This window comes from Notolepis coatsorum, assembly GCF_963971535.1.
Source record: "Notolepis coatsorum genome assembly, chromosome: 5".
NCBI lineage: Eukaryota > Metazoa > Chordata > Actinopteri > Aulopiformes > Paralepididae > Notolepis > Notolepis coatsorum.
The window spans coordinates 157,741,295-157,763,684 of record NC_140169.1 but is presented as its reverse complement, the minus strand read 5'-3'; the positions used below and the strand labels follow the sequence as shown (position 1 = coordinate 157,763,684).

At 46.9% G+C, this 22,390-nt stretch overlaps 1 protein-coding gene across 2 annotated transcripts in view; it reads left to right on the top strand.

The window, feature by feature from the left end:
* sp3a (sp3a transcription factor) overlaps positions 1 to 11,661 on the top strand; it is a 60,072-nt gene extending 48,411 nt beyond the window's left edge. For both annotated transcript variants that reach the window (XM_084313960.1, XM_084313961.1), the window contains exons 7-8: positions 9,502 to 9,698; positions 10,822 to 11,661. In XM_084313960.1, coding sequence (XP_084170086.1) covers positions 9,502 to 9,698; positions 10,822 to 11,114 — 490 coding nt within the window. In that variant the 3' untranslated portion in view covers positions 11,115 to 11,661. The remainder of the gene's footprint in view (positions 1 to 9,501; positions 9,699 to 10,821) is intronic.
* The last annotated feature ends 10,729 nt before the right edge of the window (positions 11,662 to 22,390 follow it).

The window sequence follows — 22,390 nt, the reverse complement described above, 5'->3', positions numbered from 1 at the left end:
TTTTTCGAGTGAGTGTCCAGATTGCTGTACCAAACAGTTATGGAGAAGGTGAGGATGCTTTGTATAATGGCCTGGTAGAAACGGAGCAGGAGATGTTTTTTGACTGAATGAATGAATGAATGAAAACTTTATTTAACAGATTGCAGAATGGGTACAATACAGTACGGCTCAATACATACAATTGTTAAGGGGATGCAGACCTGAGAAAGACGTTTGTCTTGTTTCCATCAGGGTCCCCCATTTTCAATTCATATAGACATATATGACATACATGACATACAGATAGTCAGTACTGCTACATCTATACATTTATGACATACCAGATTTGCAAATACAGTACTGTTTGTGATACAGAAGGAGTCAAGAAAAGGGAGTATATACATTTGACGTAGAAACTGTACATTGGAGGTTGGGTGGGGGGGGTTGGGTACATTGGGATATTGACAACCATACTGGGTAATTTACATTGGAGGTGGTTGGGGGGGGGGGGGGGGGGGGCGGGGGGCACACTGTATAAACAAGTAACACTGTACATTGAGGGGGGGGGGGGAGGAGACACTGTACAAACAAACACAATTGTACATTGAACTATTGACAAAACCATACTAGGTAAATGACTGTACATTGGAGGGGGTTGGAATGATTGGGTTAGGATATTTACAGGGGCCAGTGTTGAATTGCAGTCTCCCGTAGGTGTCCCTTGAGAGAGGTTTTGAAAGTGGGTAGTGATCCACATTCCTTTACAGCTTTGGGTAGGGCGTTCCACATTGATGTGGCATAATTGCGAAACGTGTTTAGTCCCTTATTTGAGCCGAATCTGGGTTTGACATGATTTGTGGAGCTCCCTCTGGTGTTGTGATCGTGGTATTCACTGACCTTTGGGACTCTGTATTTCTTGAGCTGGCGGAGGAAGAAGAGTCTTTGATTTGCTTTTTTGTGTATGTGGTCTGTGTTGGTTTTCCATTTGAGGTTATTGCTTATGTGAGTGCAGAGGAATTTGAAGGAATCTGTGGTGATTATGGGTTTGCCGGAGATGGATATGGGGGTTTTGGGGTTTGGCTGGCGTCTGAAGTCGATGATGAGTTCTTGGGTTTTTGATGAGTTGAGGAGGAGGTTATTGTCTGTGCACCAGGTGATTGTGTGGTTGATTTGTGTGCGGTATTCTGTTTCGTTATTGTCTGTGATGAGGCCTATAAGGGTTGTGTCATCTGCATATTTATATATTTTTACGGAGTTGTGGAGGGATATGAGCAGGTTGGTGTATAGGGAGAAAAGCCAGGGTGAAAGGACGCAGCCTTGGGGGGCTCCTGTGCTGAGATATAAAGGGTGGGATGTGATGTTATTTATTTTGACCTTCTGTTGTCTGTTGGAGAGGAAGCTATGGATCCAGTGGCAGATGCAGGGGTCAATGTTCATGTCCAGTACTTTATTGATGAGTTTGGCTGAGATAATTGTGTTGAATGCGGAACTGAAGTCCATAACCAGAATGCGGGCGTATGAGTTGCGGGTTTCCAGGTGTTTCAGCAGGTGATGAGTGGCTGTGTTGACTGTCATCCACAGACCTGTTGGTTCTGTAGGCAAATTGGTGTGGGTCCATGAGGGGGGTGGTGCTGGTTTTGAGGTGGGTGAGAATGATGCGTTCAAATGATTTCATTACTACAGATGTGAGGGCAATTGGTCTGTAATCGTTAAGGCAGGAGATATTATTGGATTTTGGGACAGGGATGATGGTGGACTGTTTGAGACATTGGGGGACTGAACAATTACGGAGGGAGGTGTTAAAAATGTTGGTGAAGATGGGGGCCAGTTCTGCAGCACAGTGATGTAGGACAGATGAACTGATGTTATCTGGGCCTGCTGCTTTATTTTTCTTTATCCTCTTGAAGGTGGTCCTCACCTCTTCCTCCTGGATGTGGAAGGGGGGAGGGGGGTGGGGGGGGGTGACTGTTCAAATCTAGTGTAGAAGATGTTGAGTTTGTCCGGGAGCTGGTCATCACTGTCGGGTATGGGGGGGGGGGTTCTTTTTGTAGTTGGTAATGTCCTGGAGTTTTTTCCAGATGGTTCTTGTATCATTGGTTGTGATTTGTTGTTCTAGTTTGGCGGCGTAGTTGGATTTTGCTTTTCTTATTGCAGCCCTTATTTTGCAGTCACATAGTGTTCTTTTATTCCTGTTATGTAGGCAGTGTTTTTCTCTTTTCTTAGTTGTTGGATTTCTTTGGTGAACCAGGGTTTATTGTTGTTGTAGAACTTGACCGTTTTTGATGGGATGCATAGTTGTTCACAGAAGTGGATGTATGACGTCACTGTGTCTGTGTAGTCATGCAGGTCGCCGGCTGCGCGGAACTCGTCCCAGTCAGTGCATGCGAGGCAAGCGCGCAACTTTTCGGTGGCCTCTGTTGACCAGGACCTGACAGATTTTTCCGTTGGTTTAATGGATTTAAGTTTTTGTTTGTATGTTGGGATGAGCAGCAGCATTGCATGGTCGGACTTGCCCAGGGGAGCTCTTGGAAAAGCACGGTAAGCCTGCTTGATTGTTGTATAGCAGTGGTCCAGTATGTTATTCCCTCTGCTGGGGCAGGTTACCTGTTGGTGATAGCTCGGTAGCTCAGAGGACAGGTTGGTTTGGTTGAAGTCGCCTAATACAATTATTGCTGCATCGGGGTGTTTGTTTTCAACAGATGATATGTAGTTGGCAAGTTCGCTTATGGAGGAGTTAGCGTTAGCATCTGGGGGGATGTAAACACCGATCAGGATTACCGATGCGAATGCTCTGGGGAGGTATGTTGGTCTGCATTTAACGGAGATATATTCCAGGTGAGGAGAGCAGATCTGACTGAGTGTAGTGGAGTTGGTACACCAGCGGTGGTTGATCATAAAACAGATGCCTCCACCCTTGGATTTGAGCGACGTGGTGGCTAGGCCCTGCTCCGGAAGGTTGGGGATCTCACCCTCAACATTGACGGCTGCTCCATCTCCCCATCCCCTAAGGTCCACAACCTGGGCGTTATCCTGGACTCCACCCTTTCCTATCAATCCCATGTCAATTCCCTCACCAAATCCGCCTTCTTTCACCTCCGAAACATTTCCAGACTCCGACCATCACTTTCCGACACCACAGCTGAGACCCTCATCCACGCCTTCGTCACCTCCCGCCTGGACTACTGCAACGGGGTCCTGTCCGGGGTCCCAAGCAAAACTCTGGACAGGCTCCAGTATGTTCAAAATTCAGCTGCCAGGGTTCTAACCCGCACCAAACCCTGGCAGCACATCACCCCCATCCTCATCCACCTCCACTGGCTCCCCATCAAATCCCGCATCACCTACAAAACCCTCCTGCTCACCTACAAATCCCTTCACGCCCTGGCACCTCAGTACCTCACTGACCTCCTCCACCCCTACACTCAGTCACGGTCCTTGCGATCCACGGACACTGGTCAGCTCTCCATCCCCCGAACCAGACTACGGACGTTCGGGGACAGAGCTTTCAGTGTGGCAGCTCCCACCCTCTGGAACTCTCTCCCCGCAGAACTCCGCACCGCCCCAACTCTGGACTCATTTAAAAAACTGCTCAAAACCCACCTCTTCAACCTGGCCTTCAACCACTAACTTTCTCACTTTATATGTATATGTTGTGTCTGTCCACTATGTTTGTTAATTTGTTACCCCCCCCCCCCCCCCCTTATGTAAAGCGACCTTGGGTCCTCTGAAAGGCGCTATATAAAACGAAGTATTATTATTATTATTATAGTCTGTCGGCTCGTGGAGTGTGAATCCTGGAAGCGTTACCGCTTGGTCGGGCACCGATTGGTCTAACCAGGTCTCAGTCAGTCAGACAGATGGCAGAGCAGTCGCTATAATCTTTGCTAGATTGTAATAGAAGTTGTAGTTCATCCATTTTGTGTCGGAGGGATCTTACGTTAGACAGCAGGAGGGCTGGTAGTGGAGGTCGGTATGGGCGCCGTCTAAATCTTGAGAGGATCCCGGAGCGCCTTCTCTGTAGATGATACCTGTGGCGTTGAGTGGCCAGTGGTTGTAAGGCAGTATTTCCATGGGTAGGAACGCTGATGGCTCCAAAACGCCATGTCTATTGTGTCGAAGGTTTAGTAGCTCCCACCGGGAGTATTGGATTGTACATGACACTTTACACACGAATAACGAAGACAAGAGTACTAGACATAGGAACGTGAGATCTGTGTGTGTCCCCCCCCACCCAGAGGCTCCAACATGTCTGCCTTGACTCTGTAAACTGACCTGAGATCTGTGTGCCCCCCCCCCACCCAGAGGCTCCAACATGTCTGCCTTGACTCTGTAAACTGACCTGAGATCTGTGTGATTCCCCCCCCCCCACCCAGAGGCTCCAACAGTCTGCTTGACTCTGTAAACTGACCTGAGATCTGTGTGTGTGTGTGTGTCCCACCCAGAGGCTCCAACATGTCTGCATTGACTCTGTAAACTGACCTGAGATCTGTGTGTGTCCCCCCCACCCAGAGGCTCCAACAGTCTGCTTGACTCTGTAAACTGGCCTGAGATCTGTGTGTGTGTCCCCCACCCAAAGGCTCCAACATGTCTGCCTTAACTCTGTAAACTGACCTGAGATCTGTGTCCCCCCCCCACCCAGAGGCTCCAACATGTCTGCCTTGACTCTGTAAACTGGCCTGCGATCTGTGTGTGTCCCACCCAGAGGCTCCAACATGTCTGCCTTAACTCTGTAAACTGACCTGAGATCTGTGCCCCCCCCCCCACCCAGAGGCTCCAACATGTCTGCTTGACTCTGTAAACTGACCTGAGATCTGTGTGTGTGTGTGTGTGTCCCCACCCAGAGGCTCCAACATGTCTGCTTGACTCTGTAAATCAATCAATCAATCAATTTCTTTAATGACCACCCAGCCAGGAAGGTGGAATTTGGTTTCAGTGCATTGCAGTTCCAACATAGAACATATAACATCACTTACAACATACATACTACATGCAGTTAAAAGAAAACACAATTACATAGATTACAGTTCAGAGTTGTCCGTGTCAGCAGAGGTAAGGGGGGTTGCAGGGGGGTACTACAGGGAGGGGGGGGGGGGGTACTACAGGGAGTTCAGTGTCCGTATGGCAGTGGGGAAGAAGCTGTTTTTGAACCGGGATGTTTTGGTGGTCAGGGATCTGTAGCGCCTCCCGGAGGGCAGCAGCTGGAAGATGTGGTGTGCTGGGTGAGTGGGGTCAGATGATTTTTCTGGCTCTCCTGATTGTGATTTGGCGGTGGAGTGATTCGAGAGAAGGGAGGGGGGTGCGGGTTATTTTTGAGGATTTATTGATGATTCTTTGTAGTTTGTTTTTCGAGTGAGTGTCCAGATTGCTGTACCAAACAGTTATGGAGAAGGTGAGGATGCTTTGTATAATGGCCTGGTAGAAACGGAGCAGGAGATGTTTTTTGACTCTGTATTTCTTGAGCTGGCGGAGGAAGAAGAGTCTTTGATTTGCTTTTTTGTGTATGTGGTCTGTGTTGGTTTTCCATTTGAGGTTATTGCTTATGTGAGTGCAGAGGAATTTGAAGGAATCTGTGGTGATTATGGGTTTGCCGGAGATGGATATGGGGGTTTTGGGGTTTGGCTGGCGTCTGAAGTCGATGATGAGTTCTTGGGTTTTTGATGAGTTGAGGAGGAGGTTATTGTCTGTGCACCAGGTGATTGTGTGGTTGATTTGTGTGCGGTATTCTGTTTCGTTATTGTCTGTGATGAGGCCTATAAGGGTTGTGTCATCTGCATATTTATATATTTTTACGGAGTTGTGGAGGGATATGAGCAGGTTGGTGTATAGGGAGAAAAGCCAGGGTGAAAGGACGCAGCCTTGGGGGGCTCCTGTGCTGAGATATAAAGGGTGGGATGTGATGTTATTTATTTTGACCTTCTGTTGTCTGTTGGAGAGGAAGCTATGGATCCAGTGGCAGATGCAGGGGTCAATGTTCATGTCCAGTACTTTATTGATGAGTTTGGCTGAGATAATTGTGTTGAATGCGGAACTGAAGTCCATAACCAGAATGCGGGCGTATGAGTTGCGGGTTTCCAGGTGTTGCAGCAGGTGATGAGTGGCTGTGTTGACTGTCATCCACAGACCTGTTGGTTCTGTAGGCAAATTGGTGTGGGTCCATGAGGGGGGTGGTGCTGGTTTTGAGGTGGGTGAGAATGATGCGTTCAAATGATTTCATTACTACAGATGTGAGGGCAATTGGTCTGTAATCGTTAAGGCAGGAGATATTATTGGATTTTGGGACAGGGATGATGGTGGACTGTTTGAGACATTGGGGGACTGAACAATTACGGAGGGAGGTGTTAAAAATGTTGGTGAAGATGGCCAGTTCTGCAGCACAGTGATGTAGGACAGATGAACTGATGTTATCTGGGCCTGCTGCTTTATTTTTCTTTATCCTCTTGAAGGTGGTCCTCACCTCTTCCTCCTGGATGTGGAAGGGGGGAGGGGGGTGGGGGGGGGGGGTGACTGTTCAAATCTAGTGTAGAAGATGTTGAGTTTGTCCGGGAGCTGGTCATCACTGTCGGGTATGGGGGGGGGGGTTTCTTTTTGTAGTTGGTAATGTCCTGGAGTTTTTTCCAGATGGTTCTTGTATCATTGGTTGTGATTTGTTGTTCTAGTTTGGCGGCGTAGTTGGATTTTGCTTTTCTTATTGCAGCCCTTAATTTGTATTTTGCAGTCACATAGTGTTCTTTTATTCCTGTTATGTAGGCAGTGTTTTTCTCTTTTCTTAGTTGTTGGATTTCTTTGGTGAACCAGGGTTTATTGTTGTTGTAGAACTTGACCGTTTTTGATGGGATGCATAGTTGTTCACAGAAGTGGATGTATGACGTCACTGTGTCTGTGTAGTCATGCAGGTCGCCGGCTGCGCGGAACTCGTCCCAGTCAGTGCATGCGAGGCAAGCGCGCAACTTTTCGGTGGCCTCTGTTGACCAGGACCTGACAGATTTTTCCGTTGGTTTAATGGATTTAAGTTTTTGTTTGTATGTTGGGATGAGCAGCAGCATTGCATGGTCGGACTTGCCCAGGGGAGCTCTTGGAAAAGCACGGTAAGCCTGCTTGATTGTTGTATAGCAGTGGTCCAGTGTGTTATTCCCTCTGCTGGGGCAGGTTACCTGTTGGTGATAGCTTGGTAGCTCAGAGGACAGGTTGGTTTGGTTGAAGTCGCCTAATACAATTATTGCTGCATCGGGGTGTTTGTTTTCAACAGATGATATGTAGTTGGCAAGTTCGCTTATGGAGGAGTTAGCGTTAGCATCTGGGGGGATGTAAACACCGATCAGGATTACCGATGCGAATGCTCTGGGGAGGTATGTTGGTCTGCATTTAACGGAGATATATTCCAGGTGAGGAGAGCAGATCTGACTGAGTGTAGTGGAGTTGGTACACCAGCGGTGGTTGATCATAAAACAGATGCCTCCACCCTTGGATTTGAGCGACGTGGTGGCTAGGCCCTGCTCCGGAAGGTTGGGGATCTCACCCTCAACATTGACGGCTGCTCCATCTCCCCATCCCCTAAGGTCCACAACCTGGGCGTTATCCTGGACTCCACCCTTTCCTATCAATCCCATGTCAATTCCCTCACCAAATCCGCCTTCTTTCACCTCCGAAACATTTCCAGACTCCGACCATCACTTTCCGACACCACAGCTGAGACCCTCATCCACGCCTTCGTCACCTCCCGCCTGGACTACTGCAACGGGGTCCTGTCCGGGGTCCCAAGCAAAACCCTGGACAGGCTCCAGTATGTTCAAAATTCAGCTGCCAGGGTTCTAACCCGCACCAAACCCTGGCAGCACATCACCCCCATCCTCATCCACCTCCACTGGCTCCCCATCAAATCCCGCATCACCTACAAAACCCTCCTGCTCACCTACAAATCCCTTCACGCCCTGGCACCTCAGTACCTCACTGACCTCCTCCACCCCTACACTCAGTCACGGTCCCTGCGATCCACGGACACTGGTCAGCTCTCCATCCCCCGAACCAGACTACGGACGTTCGGGGACAGAGCTTTCAGTGTGGCAGCTCCCACCCTCTGGAACTCTCTCCCCGCAGAACTCCGCACCGCCCCAACTCTGGACTCATTTAAAAAACTGCTCAAAACCCACCTCTTCAACCTGGCCTTCAACCACTAACTTTCTCACTTTATATGTATATGTTGTGTCTGTCCACTATGTTTGTTAATTTGTTACCCCCCCCCCCCCCTTATGTAAAGCGACCTTGGGTCCTCTGAAAGGCGCTATATAAAACGAAGTATTATTATTATTATTATAGTCTGTCGGCTCGGTGGAGTGTGAATCCTGGAAGCGTTACCGCTTGGTCGGGCACCGATTGGTCTAACCAGGTCTCAGTCAGTCAGACAGATGGCAGAGCAGTCGCTATAATCTTTGCTAGATTGTAATAGAAGTTGTAGTTCATCCATTTTGTGTCGGAGGGATCTTACGTTAGACAGCAGGAGGGCTGGTAGTGGAGGTCGGTATGGGCGCCGTCTAAATCTTGAGAGGATCCCGGAGCGCCTTCTCCGTAGATGATACCTGTGGCGTTGAGTGGCCAGTGGTTGTAAGGCAGTATTTCCATGGGTAGGAACGCTGATGGCTCCAAAACGCCATGTCTATTGTGTCGAAGGTTTAGTAGCTCCCACCGGGAGTATTGGATTGTACATGACACTTTACACACGAATAACGAAGACAAGAGTACTAGACATAGGAACGTGAGATCTGTGTGTGTCCCCCCCCACCCAGAGGCTCCAACATGTCTGCCTTGACTCTGTAAACTGACCTGAGATCTGTGTGCCCCCCCCCCCCACCCAGAGGCTCCAACATGTCTGCCTTGACTCTGTAAACTGACCTGAGATCTGTGTGATTCCCCCCCCCACCCAGAGGCTCCAACAGTCTGCTTGACTCTGTAAACTGACCTGAGATCTGTGTGTTTGTGTGTGTCCCACCCAGAGGCTCCAACATGTCTGCATTGACTCTGTAAACTGACCTGAGATCTGTGTGTGTCCCCCCCACCCAGAGGCTCCAACAGTCTGCTTGACTCTGTAAACTGGCCTGAGATCTGTGTGTGTGTCCCCCACCCAAAGGCTCCAACATGTCTGCCTTAACTCTGTAAACTGACCTGAGATCTGTGTGTGTGTGTCCCACCCAGAGGCTCCAACATGTCTGCCTTGACTCTGTAAACTGACCTGAGATCTGTGTGTGTCCCCCACCCAGAGGCTCCAACATGTCTGCTTGACTCTGTAAACTGACCTGAGATCTGTGTCCCCCACCCAGAGGCTCCAACATGTCTGCCTTGACTCTGTAAACTGACCTGAGATCTGTGTGTGTCCCCCCCCGACCCAGAGGCTCCAACATGTCTGCCTTGACTCTGTAAACTGACCTGAGATCTGTGTGTGTGTGTGTGTGTGTGTCCACCCAGAGGCTCCAGCATGTCTGCTTGACTCTGTAAACTGACCTGAGATCTGTGTGTCCCCCCCCTACCCAGAGGCTCCAACATGGGGAAGAAGAAGCAGCACATCTGCCACATCGCGGGTTGTGGGAAGGTGTATGGCAAGACGTCCCACCTGCGGGCGCACCTGCGCTGGCATTCCGGGGAGCGGCCCTTCGTCTGCAGCTGGATGTTCTGCGGCAAGAGGTTCACGCGGAGCGACGAGCTGCAGAGACACAGGCGCACGCACACGGGTGAGGTCACTCCCCCCCCCGCCTCACTCTCTCTGTCTCTCTCTCTGTCACTCTCTCTCTGTCACTCTCCCCCGCCTCACTCTCTCTGTCTCTCTCTCTCCGTCACTCTCTCTGCCTCACTCACTCTCTGTCACTCTCCCTGCCTCACACTCTCTGTCTGTCTCTCTCTGTCACTCTCCCTGCCACACTCTCCCTGCCTCACTCTCCCTGCCTCACTCTCTGCCTCACTCTCTCTGTCACTCTCCCTGCATCACTCTCCCTACCTCACTCTCCCGCCTCACTCTCTCTGTCTGTCTCTCTCTGTCACTCTCTGTCACTCTCCCTGTCTCACTCTATCTGTCACTCCCTGCCTCACTCTCTCTGTCTGTCACTCTCTGTCACTCCCTGCCTCACCCTATATCTGTCACTCTCTCCCTGCCTCACTCTCTCTCTGTCTCTCTCTGTCACTCCCTGCCTCACTCTCTCTCTGTCACTCTCTCCCTGCCTCACTCTCTCTGTCTGTCTCTCTCTGTCACTCCCTGCCTCACTCTCTCTCTGTCACTCTCTCCCTGCCTCACTCTCTCTCTCACTCTCTGTCACTCCCTGCCTCACTCTCTGTCACTCTCTCTGTCTCTCTCTGTCACTCTCTCTGTCACACTCTCTCTGTCACTCCCTGCCTCACACTCTTTTGGCAAACATTTGCAAAACAAAGTATAATATAACATATATAATATAAATATAAAATCATAAGTAAGACAAGTAAGGATAACAATCAATTAAATCCCTCCATCCCCCTCTCTCCCTCCCTTTCCCTCTCTCTCCCTCCCTCTCCTATCTCTCCCTCCACCCCCCTCTCTCTGTCTCCCTCCCTCTCCCCCTCTCTCCCTCCACCCCCCTCTCTCTGTCTCCCTCCCTCTCCCCCTCTCTCCCTCCACCCCCCCTCTCTCTGTCTCCCTCCCTTTCCCCTCTCTCCCTCCACCCCCCCCCCCCTCTCTCTCTCTGTCTCCCTCCCTCTCCTATCTCTCTCTCCCTCCACCCTCCTCTCTCTGTCTCCCTCCACCCCCCCCCCTCTCTCTCTCTCTCTGTCTCCCTCCCTCCCTCCCTCCCTCCCTCCCTCCCTCCCTCCCTCCCTCCCTCCCAACAGGAGAGAAGAAGTTCGTCTGTCCGGAGTGCTCCAAGCGCTTCATGCGCAGCGACCACCTGGCGAAGCACATTAAGACGCACCAGAACAAGAAGGGGGGGGCGCCCCCCGGTGGCGGTGGCGCGGTGCTGCTCTCCGTGGAGTCCGCTGGCTCCTCTGACGGCGGCGGCGGCATCATCACCACCACGGCGGGCGGCACCACCACGCTCATCCTCACCAACATCCAGCAGGGCTCCGGCGTGGCCCAGGACCTGCTGGAGGGCCCCCTGCAGCTCGTTACCACGGTGATGGAGTGATGACCCGCCCCTTCACGCGAACCTTACGACCGACCGTCAGATACTCCCGCCCGCCTGCTTCTGTTTTTTTATTTTTCAATTCATGCTATGAAGAAATATATATTATATATATATTTTAACACACAAAACAAATAGTCAATCCGTGTCCATGGGTCCGTCTTTGTACCGAGGGTGGGGGGGGTTCAGAGGGCAAAAGACGTGGTTGCAGTATATATATACACACAAGGAAATGCCTTATTTTGTACAATTATCGTGTAGTTGGGGGGGAAAAGCGTAGGATGCTGTGTAGTTTCAACGCTACGTTCTGGTGTGGAGGAGGAGACGCGGACGGACGACGGAACGGTACCCGGTCGACCGGCGCGCTCCCTCTCGCGGGTGCGATGCCCGCGTCGATCCTCTCTAAATGATCATGTCTGCGGTTAGCAGAGTCTCTCTCTCCTGTAAAGCTAGCGCTCGGATTTCACCACAGAAATGTTTTTTTATTGAACCGAAGAAATGTTTCTGCTCATGTCCAGATGTGTCTTCATGCAAAAATATTCACGTTATTATTCACTTTTTTTTTTAAATATATATATATATATATATATATATATATATATATATATATATATATATTCTGCATTTATAATTGAGTGTTTTGGTAGTGTCTCCTCTTGGTGTTGTTCCTGTGCTTGCCCAACCAACCAGCAAGCCCCCCCCCCTCTTCTCTGCCCCCCCCCCCCCCCATTGAGTTGCTCACGACTGCTATAATTTCGCAGGTGGATAAGAAAAACAATCATGTAATTAAACGTTTTTTTTTGTATAAATCCTCTTGAACATAATACAGTTTATGTGGTATGCATTATTTGCATATCTATTATTTTGACTGAATAGCTATTTATAGTAGGCTTTGCATAGGAAACGATTTTGTGATATCAAACTACGAACTCTTGAAAAAAAAAAAAAAAAAGCTTTTTCATCGTGTAATACAAAGTGTTTTTGTAAAAAAAAAATAGAAAGAAAAAAAACGGGAGGAAAAAAATACCTTTTATTTTCCTTTTTGGATTAATTCAAAACATTAAAAGCCGAGTTGTAATATGAAGAAAACAAAAGCCATGTTTAGGAGTTGAATTGCCAAATTTGACTACAATCTCAGGGTGACTTGGATCATGCAGTACTTTGTGGTTGCATATTAGAGCGACCCCCCCACCTCCCCCGTTCAGTAGCTCGAACCGGGTCGCAGGGAGGTCGCGAAGACACGTGTTTTACTGTTCTATGATCGATGGACCAAAAGCCGAGGTGAACGACGCTGTCACCATGTTCCCTACGCTCTCTCCGAATCTGACCACGTCAGATTTCTTTTTTAAAGACAGCCCCCCCCCCCCGCCCCCCCACCGTCACCTTAATAATGAAACGAGCCTGGTAGAATTCTGCATCGGTACCTCGTTCAATCAGTCCCGCTCGGCAGGTGAGAAGGTGTCAACACGTCGCTCGAAAGGCAACACTCTTTAAAAAAAAAAAGCAGCACTGTTCGCATCACTTTTAATTGTTTTGTTAATGATCCTTTTTGTATGAACTGTTTTTGTATTCCCAAGATATTGTGTTGTTCATGCTTAACTGTCAGTAAATGTACTACATGTTGTATGTCTGCGTTATTTCTTTTTATCAAATTAATTCGGTCACTCTCTCCCTGCCACACTCTGTCACTCTCCCTGTCACTCTCCCTGCCTCACTCTCTCTGTCACTCTCCATGCCACACACTATCTGTCACTCTCCCTGCCACAATCTGTCACTCTCCCTGCCTCACTCTCTCTGTCACTCTCCCTGCCACACTCTGTCACTCTCCCTGCCTCACTCTCTGTCACTCTCCCCACCTCACTCTCTGTCCTTCTCCATGCCACACACTCTGTCATTCTCCCTGCCACACTCTGTCACTCTCCCTGTCACTCTCCCTGCCTCACTCCCTGTCACTCTCCCTGCCTCACACTGTCTGTCACTCTCCCTGCCACACACTCTCTGTCACTCTCCCTCACTCTATGTCACTCTCCCTGCCACACACTCTCTGTCACTCTCCCTGCATCACACTCTGTCACTCTCCCTGCCTCACTCTGTCTCCGTCACTCTCCCTGCCACTCACTCTGTCACTCTCCCTGCCTCACTCTGTCTCCGTCACTCTCCCTGCCACACACTCTGTCACTCTCCCTGCCTCACACTCTGTCACTCTCCCTGCCTCACTCTGTCTCCGTCACTCTCCCTGCCACACACTCTGTCACTCTCCCTGCCACACACACTGTCACTCTCCATGCCACACACTCTGTCACTCTCCCTGCCACACTCTGTCACTCTCCCTGCCACACACTGTCACTCTCCATGCCACACACTCTCTGTCACTCTCCCTGCCACACTCTGTCACTCTCCCTGCCACACTCTGTCACTCTCCCTGCCACACTCTGTCACTCTCCCTGCCACACACTGTCACTCTCCATGCCACACACTCTGTCACTCTCCTTGCCACTCTCTCTCTGTCACTCTCCCTGCCTCACTCTGTCACTCTCCCTGCCTCACTCTGTCACTCTCCCCGCCTCACTCTCCGTCACTCTCCCTGCCTCACTCTGTCTCTGTCACTCTCCCTGCCACTCTCTGTCTCCCCCTCCCCTCACCCCCCACTCGACCCCTGTTTTGTATTACTATATTCTGTCAGATCTTACTTTCCACCCCGTCGAATATTGAAATGTAAAGGATTGGAGGAATAGTTTGCACTGAGCAGCGTCGGTGCTGCTGGAATGTCGGTTTCGTGACGGACAATAACGAGGAAGATGTTTCCCTGTACGTGGTCTTGTCTGGCCGTAAGAAGAACCTACCGGTATTTAAAAAAAAACGATATCAGAGTTTGATACTATATACCCTGAGTGGGAGATGGTAAGACATTGTTTGGACGTAGTGCTTTCTATTTGCACAGCATCAGATGTAGTCAATATTTCCTTCTTTCAAAAATTCCAGTCACTCTAGCTTCTGTATACTTTCTTAAAGTCGATTTTCTGTTTTCTGTAACACAAGTTTCATTTCACATTTTGTACTGTGCGTAATGGTTGTACAATGTTTGTTTCTTTTTAGGGCAGCGTCATATTTCATACTAAACTGACTAAACATGGCCATGTACCAAGTTATCTTGTTTTTATATACTTTGAAAACCTTTTGGTTTGTTTGTGTCTTCTCAAAGACGTGTTTGTTAAAGGGTTTATCATTAATAGAAGAGAGGATAATAGTCACACTGGAGCCAGGCGCTCATGATTGATTCAGTTTGATATTCTAAATTATGATCAGGTCATCAGCATAAAATTACTTTTTTTTTTCTGTCAACCAGGCAGGACCCTAACCTTTTTTTTTTTTTTTTTTAAGTAAATAACTGATTGCAGAGTTGATCTCATGACCGGTCACAATTCTCCAATCACAACTGTTGCTTTCCTCGGAGTTTGTTTGAGGGAAGCACTTGATTGGAGGATAGAGAAAAGAGGGCGGAGCTTGGATTTGATAAGATAATATTACTTTATTGATCCCCTTGGGGAAATTTGGATGGGAGGTACAGGTATGGGTGGGGTATTAGATGAAAGACATAAATATAGGCAATACAATTAGATCTGAATCTAAAAAATATGATAAAATAACCAGTGTAAACAATATAATTAACTCTGAATATACAAATGAGGAAAATTAACTAAACAATATAATTAACTGAATATAAGAAAAATAAAGAGTATACAATGTCTGTACCCTAACTGGCACGATATACGTCTTGCGTTGTGGTCCGTGCAGGTGTTGGTGGTTAAGAGTCAGACACACCTGTAGTGGGCAGACGTTCCTGATGGTTCTCCAGTTATTTTCCGATTTCTACTGAAATGAAATATTGAGATGTTGTCCTATTCAGCATATAGAAGCCATTGGTAATGAATGCTCGTCATTAGCTAAGAAACTGCGATTTTATGTTTTCATTTTGATTTAAATAAGTCAGTTTGTTCCAAACCTTGACAACTGAAGACCGCTCATCTTCAGTACAAGAGTCTGAATGACACACTTTACAAGTTACTGACTTTAGTACAATAGTCTGAATGACAAGCTTTACAAGTTACTGACTTTAGTACAAGAGTCTGAATATTTAAGTAAGTAAACTGTATTCGTGCACCTTTCACAGATAAAATCACAAAGTGCTTCACAGAAGTAAAACAGCTACATAGAGATGAACGCACTACACATAAAACAATTCTGACACAACATAAGCATAGGCATAACATAAGAAAATTAAATAACTAAATATGAGTGCAACATAAATGTCAGTCCTAAAAACAAAACAATTATAAATAAATAAACAAAGTATACAACCAGGAATTAATTCACTCAAAATAATTAAAAGCCTGTCTGAATAAAAAAAACTTTTCAGCTGTTCCTTAAAAGTGGATAGGGAGTCAAGTGAACGCATAGAAAGGGGGAGGGTGTTCCAAAGGGTAGGGGCCATAACTTGGAAGGACCGGTCACCTTTGGTTATTAACCGGGTCCGTGGGACAGGCAGGAGATTTTGGTGGGAGGACCTAAGTGCACGACTGGGGGAATAACAAACTGTACAAGTCACTGACGTTAGTACAAGAGTCTGAATGATGAGCTTTACAAGTCACTGACTTTAGTACAAGAGTCTGAATGACACACTGTACAAGTCACTGACTTTAGTACAAGAGTCTGAATGACACACTGTACAAGTGACTGACTTTAGTACAAGAGTCTGAATGACACACTGTACAAGTGACTGACTTTAGTACAAGAGTCTGAATGACGAGCTTTACAAGTCACTGACGTTAGTACAAGAGTCTGAATGACACACTTTACAAGTTACTGACTTTAGTACAAGAGTCTGAATGACACACTGTACAAGTGACTGACTTTAGTACAAGAGTCTGAACGACACACTGTACAAGTTACTGACTTCAGTACAAGAGTCTGAATGACACACTGTACAAGTTACTGACTTTAGTACAATAGTCTGAATGACACTTTACAAGTTACTGACTTTAGTACAAGAGTCTGAATGACACACTGTACAAGTCACTGACTTTAGTAGAAGGGTCTGAATGACACACTGTACAAGTTACTGACGTTAGTACAAGAGTCTGAATGACGAGCTTTACAAGTGACTGACTTTAGTACAAGAGTCTGAATGACAAGCTTTACAAGTGACTGACTTTAGTACAAGAGTCTGAATGACGAGCTTTACAAGTGACTGACGTTAGTACAAGAGTCTGAATCACACACTGTACAAGTCACTGACTTTAGTACAAGAGTCTGAATGACACACTGTACAAGTGACTGACTTTAGTACAAGAGTCTGTTAGTACAAGAGTCTGAATGACACACTGTACAAGTCACTGACTTTAGTACAAGAGTCTGAATGACACACTGTACAAGTGACTGACTTTAGTACAAGAGTCTGAATGACACACTGTACAAGTGACTGACTTTAGTACAAGAGTCTGAATGACAAGCTTTACAAGTCACTGACGTTAGTACAAGAGTCTGAATGACACACTTTACAAGTTACTGACTTTAGTACAAGAGTCTGAATGATACACTGTACAAGTGACTGACTTTAGTACAAGAGTCTGAACGACACACTGTACAAGTTACTGACTTCAGTACAAGAGTCTGAATGACACACTTTACAAGTTACTGACTTTAGTACAAGAGTCTGAATGACACACTGTACAAGTTACTGACTTTAGTACAAGAGTCTGAATGACACTTTACAAGTTACTGACTTTAGTACAAGTCTGAATGACACACTGTACAAGTCACTGACTTTAGTACAAGAGTCTGAATGACACACTGTACAAGTTACTGACGTTAGTACAAGAGTCTGAATGACGAGCTTTACAAGTGACTGACGTTGGTACAAGAGTCTGAATGACGAGCTTTACAAGTGACTGACTTTAGTACAAGAGTCTGAATGACGAGCTTTACAAGTGACTGACTTTAGTACAAGAGTCTGAATGACGAGCTTTACAAGTGACTGACGTTAGTACAAGAGTCTGAATGACACACTGTACAAGTTACTGACTTTAGTACATATTTAGAACCCAACGCTCATCGGTGGATCCTCTACATGTACGCGCAGAGAGTGACGTCTATCCGGAACGTTAGAACATTTGATTTGATTTGATTTGATTTGATTGAATGAAGTTTATTTCAATTATGCAACATAACAAACAAACATCAAGTACATATATAGCCTTAAGCCGTTCAAATAATAAATATATACTTTTTTTTATATAAAAGAAATAAAGAACAAACAAAAAAGTCAAAAAAAATGTTGTCATTTACATATTTGAAAAGGAGTGGGAAGAAGCATACACTTATTTAATCCCACCCATATTTACTCATCAGGACATACTATATTGTATTGACTAATTCATACATGACTAGACTTATATTGAAAAATGAACTTAGTTAACAATAATTTTTTTAATAATACCTAATACACATAGTACCTCCTGAATGGACCAATGGTGTTGCAGTGAACACATAGTACCTCCTGAATGGACCAATGGTGTTACAGTGAACACATAGTGCCTCCCGGATGGACCAATGGTGTTGCAGTGAACACATAGTACCTCCTGAATGGACCAATGGGAATGATTCTTTATTAATGGCAGACAAGTAATTATTCATGGCATCTTTCATGCCGTGTTCTGGTCTTTCACCCCGAAAGACCACAAAAAGGTGTCCAGTGGATGTGAATCTAAGTGCATTTGTGTGTGTATGTGTGTGTGTTTGCTCAGTTCAAAGGAGTTAATGCATGTTTACAGCTGGCCCTGGCTTTGCCCGCCTGTTTGAACTCTCCTGTGCTGGGGGGGGGGGGGGGGGGGGAGATCTGCTCCCTTTAAAGTCTCTCATTGGCCCGTGATCCTCAAGTGAATGGAACACAAGCTCGCTGCGAACATACAGAACTGCGAGATAACAGCGATGATGCATAAAGTGCAGACATAAAATAGACGATAATCCTAAAATAGACGACATGCATTCATTCATACGTTTATCACAATTGACCTGCGCTGCGTATCCTATCGACCGATCGATGATATGCTAGGAATGAACAAGTTGTTAACCTGTTCGGCGGGTCGTACAGGGCCTAAGGTTAACACTTTCACTACCACACTACAGAAGGTTAACCTTTCACTACCACACTACAGAAGGTTAACCCTTTCACTACCACACTACAGACAGTTCACCCTTTCACTACCACACTACAGAAGGTTAACCCTTTCACTACCACATTATAGAAGGTTAACCTTTCACTACCACATTACAGAAGGTTCTATTTCATTATGGCTCCGCTCAGCATCATATATCTCGCTTCAGTGGATATGCACTGAATACATTTCAAAATGGACCTTTACATACCAACATCCGTCTGACCACACCCCCATCTGCTGCCTACATAAGCAGGGGTGGGGCCACACACTCATCTCCTTCTCAAATTTCATCCACAATATAGTGCCTGTATACCAATCACTTGGCGAGGAAGAAAGTATTAGCTGGAGAAAGGAAAACAGAAGAACAAGGAGATACGTTGACATTATATCTTTATTTTCTCTCACTATTTGAGAAAATACGGCGATATTGTCTTCGTCACTGGAGTGTCTGGAAGATGATGATCATTCTAAATCTCCACCGTTTTTTTCGTATTAGGGGCTCGCGTCGCTGATATACTCCCCACCGGCAGTCCTCCTTGCTGTGGCTGGATAGGTAATTGAACCTCCGGTTATACAGCTGGACTGTGGAAGGCACAGTCTGTTGTGAGGGACTGGTTGTTTTTCGAGCCTGGGTGAGTAATGTTTTGCTTGCGAGCGCCAGTTGTCTGTTAGTGCTATGGGGGCTAGCTGACCATTTTTACGAAAGCCGGCCCCAGATTAGGGTCCTCTGTTCGGCCTCTTAGGCGACAGCGGAGGATCTTGGTCTGAAGCCCATGATGGTCAACTAGTGGGCCGCGACCAGGACCTGGTGAACCCAGGATTCTCTTGACAAGCGGATGCTTCTCTGTCCCGTGCAGGCCCCATCTTTCACTTGAGTGGAAGTACACCCTAAACGAGGAAATGTGGGCATGGATGTTCGTTATCGGAAGATCCATGTTCAAGTCGGCTGCAGCCCAGATGGGAATTGTGCCGGCTCCGCCGTATGTCTGATAAAATCACAGTTGAAAACTGTGTTTGACATTTCTTTTTCTCTTCTCTCTTAACACTTTCACTGCCACACACGAGATATCTCGGGTTTCCGATAGTTATGTTGAAAGCCACACACGAGATTTCTCTGATTTTTTTTAAGCGATCTGAAATCATATTGCATCACGCGAGCCTACCCGAGTATACCCGAGCGCCGCCGGCGATCATATGTGGAAAAAAGCGCCCCCTATCGTCTCCCAGATGACATAAGGGATTTTGGAATGGACTCAATGAAAATGGATGGGGAAAAAAATCCGGTACTCCACATTTTCCAGTCCACTGATCCAGCCGGGGTTACCACAGTTCATTCTGGAGCCTCTCAGCCCCGCGGAATCATGTGTACTACTGTATCACGTTGGATCCATACACTTATCGATTTTTTCGAATGGTGATCAGGAATTGGAATATACCAGTTGGATACCATCTGATGTCAGGTAAGGAATCTATGTTATCAGTGTTAGGATAATCAGACTAATTTTGATGAAGATATAGGCTGTTTTGTGAAATGGGCTCTTTCGGTTTCACTGTAAAAGTCCAAGAGGAAATGAACACGGCGATTATCCGTGCACGGCTCGAATGTGCTTGCGTGCATGTATAATATTGATCATCTAGCGTTTATTTGAAAACGATTCATAAATAGGCAGACGAATATCAACGTTCTGGAATATTCCAGTAAAAGACGATTATCATAGAATGGTCCAGAATGAACAGTTTTTTACCTCAAAAACGGGTGCTTTTCTAAATGCTCTGAACATTTAGAACAGCACTGACTGGAAAAGTATTCTTTGATAAGCGACGGGCAGATTAGACACATAGCCATAATTTAAAACATAGATTAGGCGATATTAACGTTAACATTGAAGTGGACCGTGGCATCAAGGGGGTAAAAAGGAAAACCCGGCGTGGCACTCAAAGTGTTAAGGATGAGGAGGGTTTCAGACGGCGGCCTGTCTGAAGTGTGGCTTGTTATGTTGTTGTGTACAATTCAGGTGATAGCTGCTTAGCTTGCGTGCTAGTTGTGGCCTACCTGTTAGCCAGTCAGCTGTTAGCTGCGGCGCTAGCCCGTTGTGTCACTAGGCTAGGAAACGTTAGCTTGTTGCTATCAATCGAGAGCGGCTGTTAGCTTAATGCTACACTGTTGAACGTTGCTATGACTATAACATGCCTTAAACACTCTGACTACGACGTCATCTTTGACAGAGGATGTTAGTCGAACCTACACCGGGAGCCCTGCCAGCGAGGACTGCGTCAACATCGAGAAACGTAGCGGCTGGGTGGCGCAGCGACGTTACCCTCGTCGCCAACACAGGAGATGCTGTGTTCGACTTCGGTGTCCCGTTAACCAGATTGCAGTTCTCTCGGCCTGCGCTCAGGGTAGGACTTTAAACACTTCTTCTTTCCTTCCCTTCTAAATGTTTTGTAATAACGATGTTTTCCAAAACGTGTGTTGCTGCAAATCATTGAGGATACGACGCGTGTTGTGTGTGAATTGTCTTGTCACTGGTATAGCTTCTCCATAGAAATCGGGTTGTTGTTTACATGTGTAAAAATAATCTGGTTAGTTGTGATGAGAACATGTGTGTTCATGTAACGTGAACTCACAACTAAGGGGGTTAATTAACCTATGAAGCTATGCTTAGTGACATGTGATTGAGGAATGAATTCCTTTCTCAGCCTGTAATGACAATGAACAGTGTGTTCACATATTAACAGGGTTACCTGTTCAACTTGGTCGTATCAAGGGTAAGGAAGGAGGGGTGATCCCCCCGGTTTCCCTGGGGCTTCCCCCCCCTCCTCTCAGACATGTTGTATACAATATATTGTGTCACTGTGTTTGTGGGGATACGATGTAACCCTCAGCTTAATTGCTGGGGTTGTGCTTTCCGCTTGAGAAACTATTTTCTTCCTAAAGAAAGGATTGTTTGGTCACTTATCATGTGTGCTTAGCAAGGCCTGTGGCCAATACATAATCGAGGACTTCTGTCTTCTCTCGTTATGAAAAACGGCGTTCCTCTGTAGTAGGAGTGTACTGTGCCATTTTTTGTTGTGATGAAGGGTTGTGTGTGTCTTTGTGATCTACAACTGGGTTAGGTTTGGCCCACAGAAGCACATGTGTAAGTCTGGACCGGGGCTCTTAAAGGGGCCCTCTCTGTTCTGTGTTTTTCCTTAGTAAAACTCAGGTAGCAGGTTATCACATGAGCTATGTGAGGCTGTTCGATGCTTCATGTAGCAGGCTATGACTGTGTCATGCTCTACTTGTCATCGTATCATGGGTGAGTGGTCGTAAAGGGGTGAACTGGTAATCCTTTCCTCCCCTTTTCTGATTGGTCAGGGGTTAAAACCTCCTGTCCTTCAAGGTTCCTGTCACGTTGCTGTTCGGCACGTTACAGGGTAAGAGGGGGGGGGGGAGTTTCCTGGTCCCACGCCCTGGAAGATTGGGCGTGTGCACCGCGGAAATTCCCCTGCCATAGAGTACGTCACTGAGCGCGTCTCTAGTGGTAAGACTTCCGTTGGTTGTTCAGGTCCATGTTATGGATCTGTTTCAGGGAGTTGTCAGAGCTCCTCCTCACGAAGCTCCTCCTCAGAGAGAAGTGCCTTCTGTGAGTTCGGACTCTCCTTCTCAGTGAGGGAGCCTCCTCAGAGTTTCAGAGCCTCCTCCTCAGATTGTCAAGGTGAGTAGAACTTCAAAAAGGAGTTCTGCTCTATTGTGTGTGTATTCGATTCAATTCGATTATTGAGTGTGTATTGGTTCAGTGCCTCCTCCTCGGAGAGCCCAAACCCAAGTGTTACATAGCTCAATGTTGCAATGTTCTTTTCAATCTATACAGCTCGCGTGGGAAGTCTCTCTGGGGATTCCCGTCTCCTCCCTGTGGAGAGGGTGGTGGGATGTAAAAATGAAAATAATTTTTTACCCTCAGCCGCGTCACGTGGGATTCATGTCAGTCTGTGTTTCTTTCTTTTTTAAATAAAAAGAGGGAAGAACATGAAGCACGACGGCTCCTTGTCGTTCTCCCAGGCGACTTGGAGGAACAATGT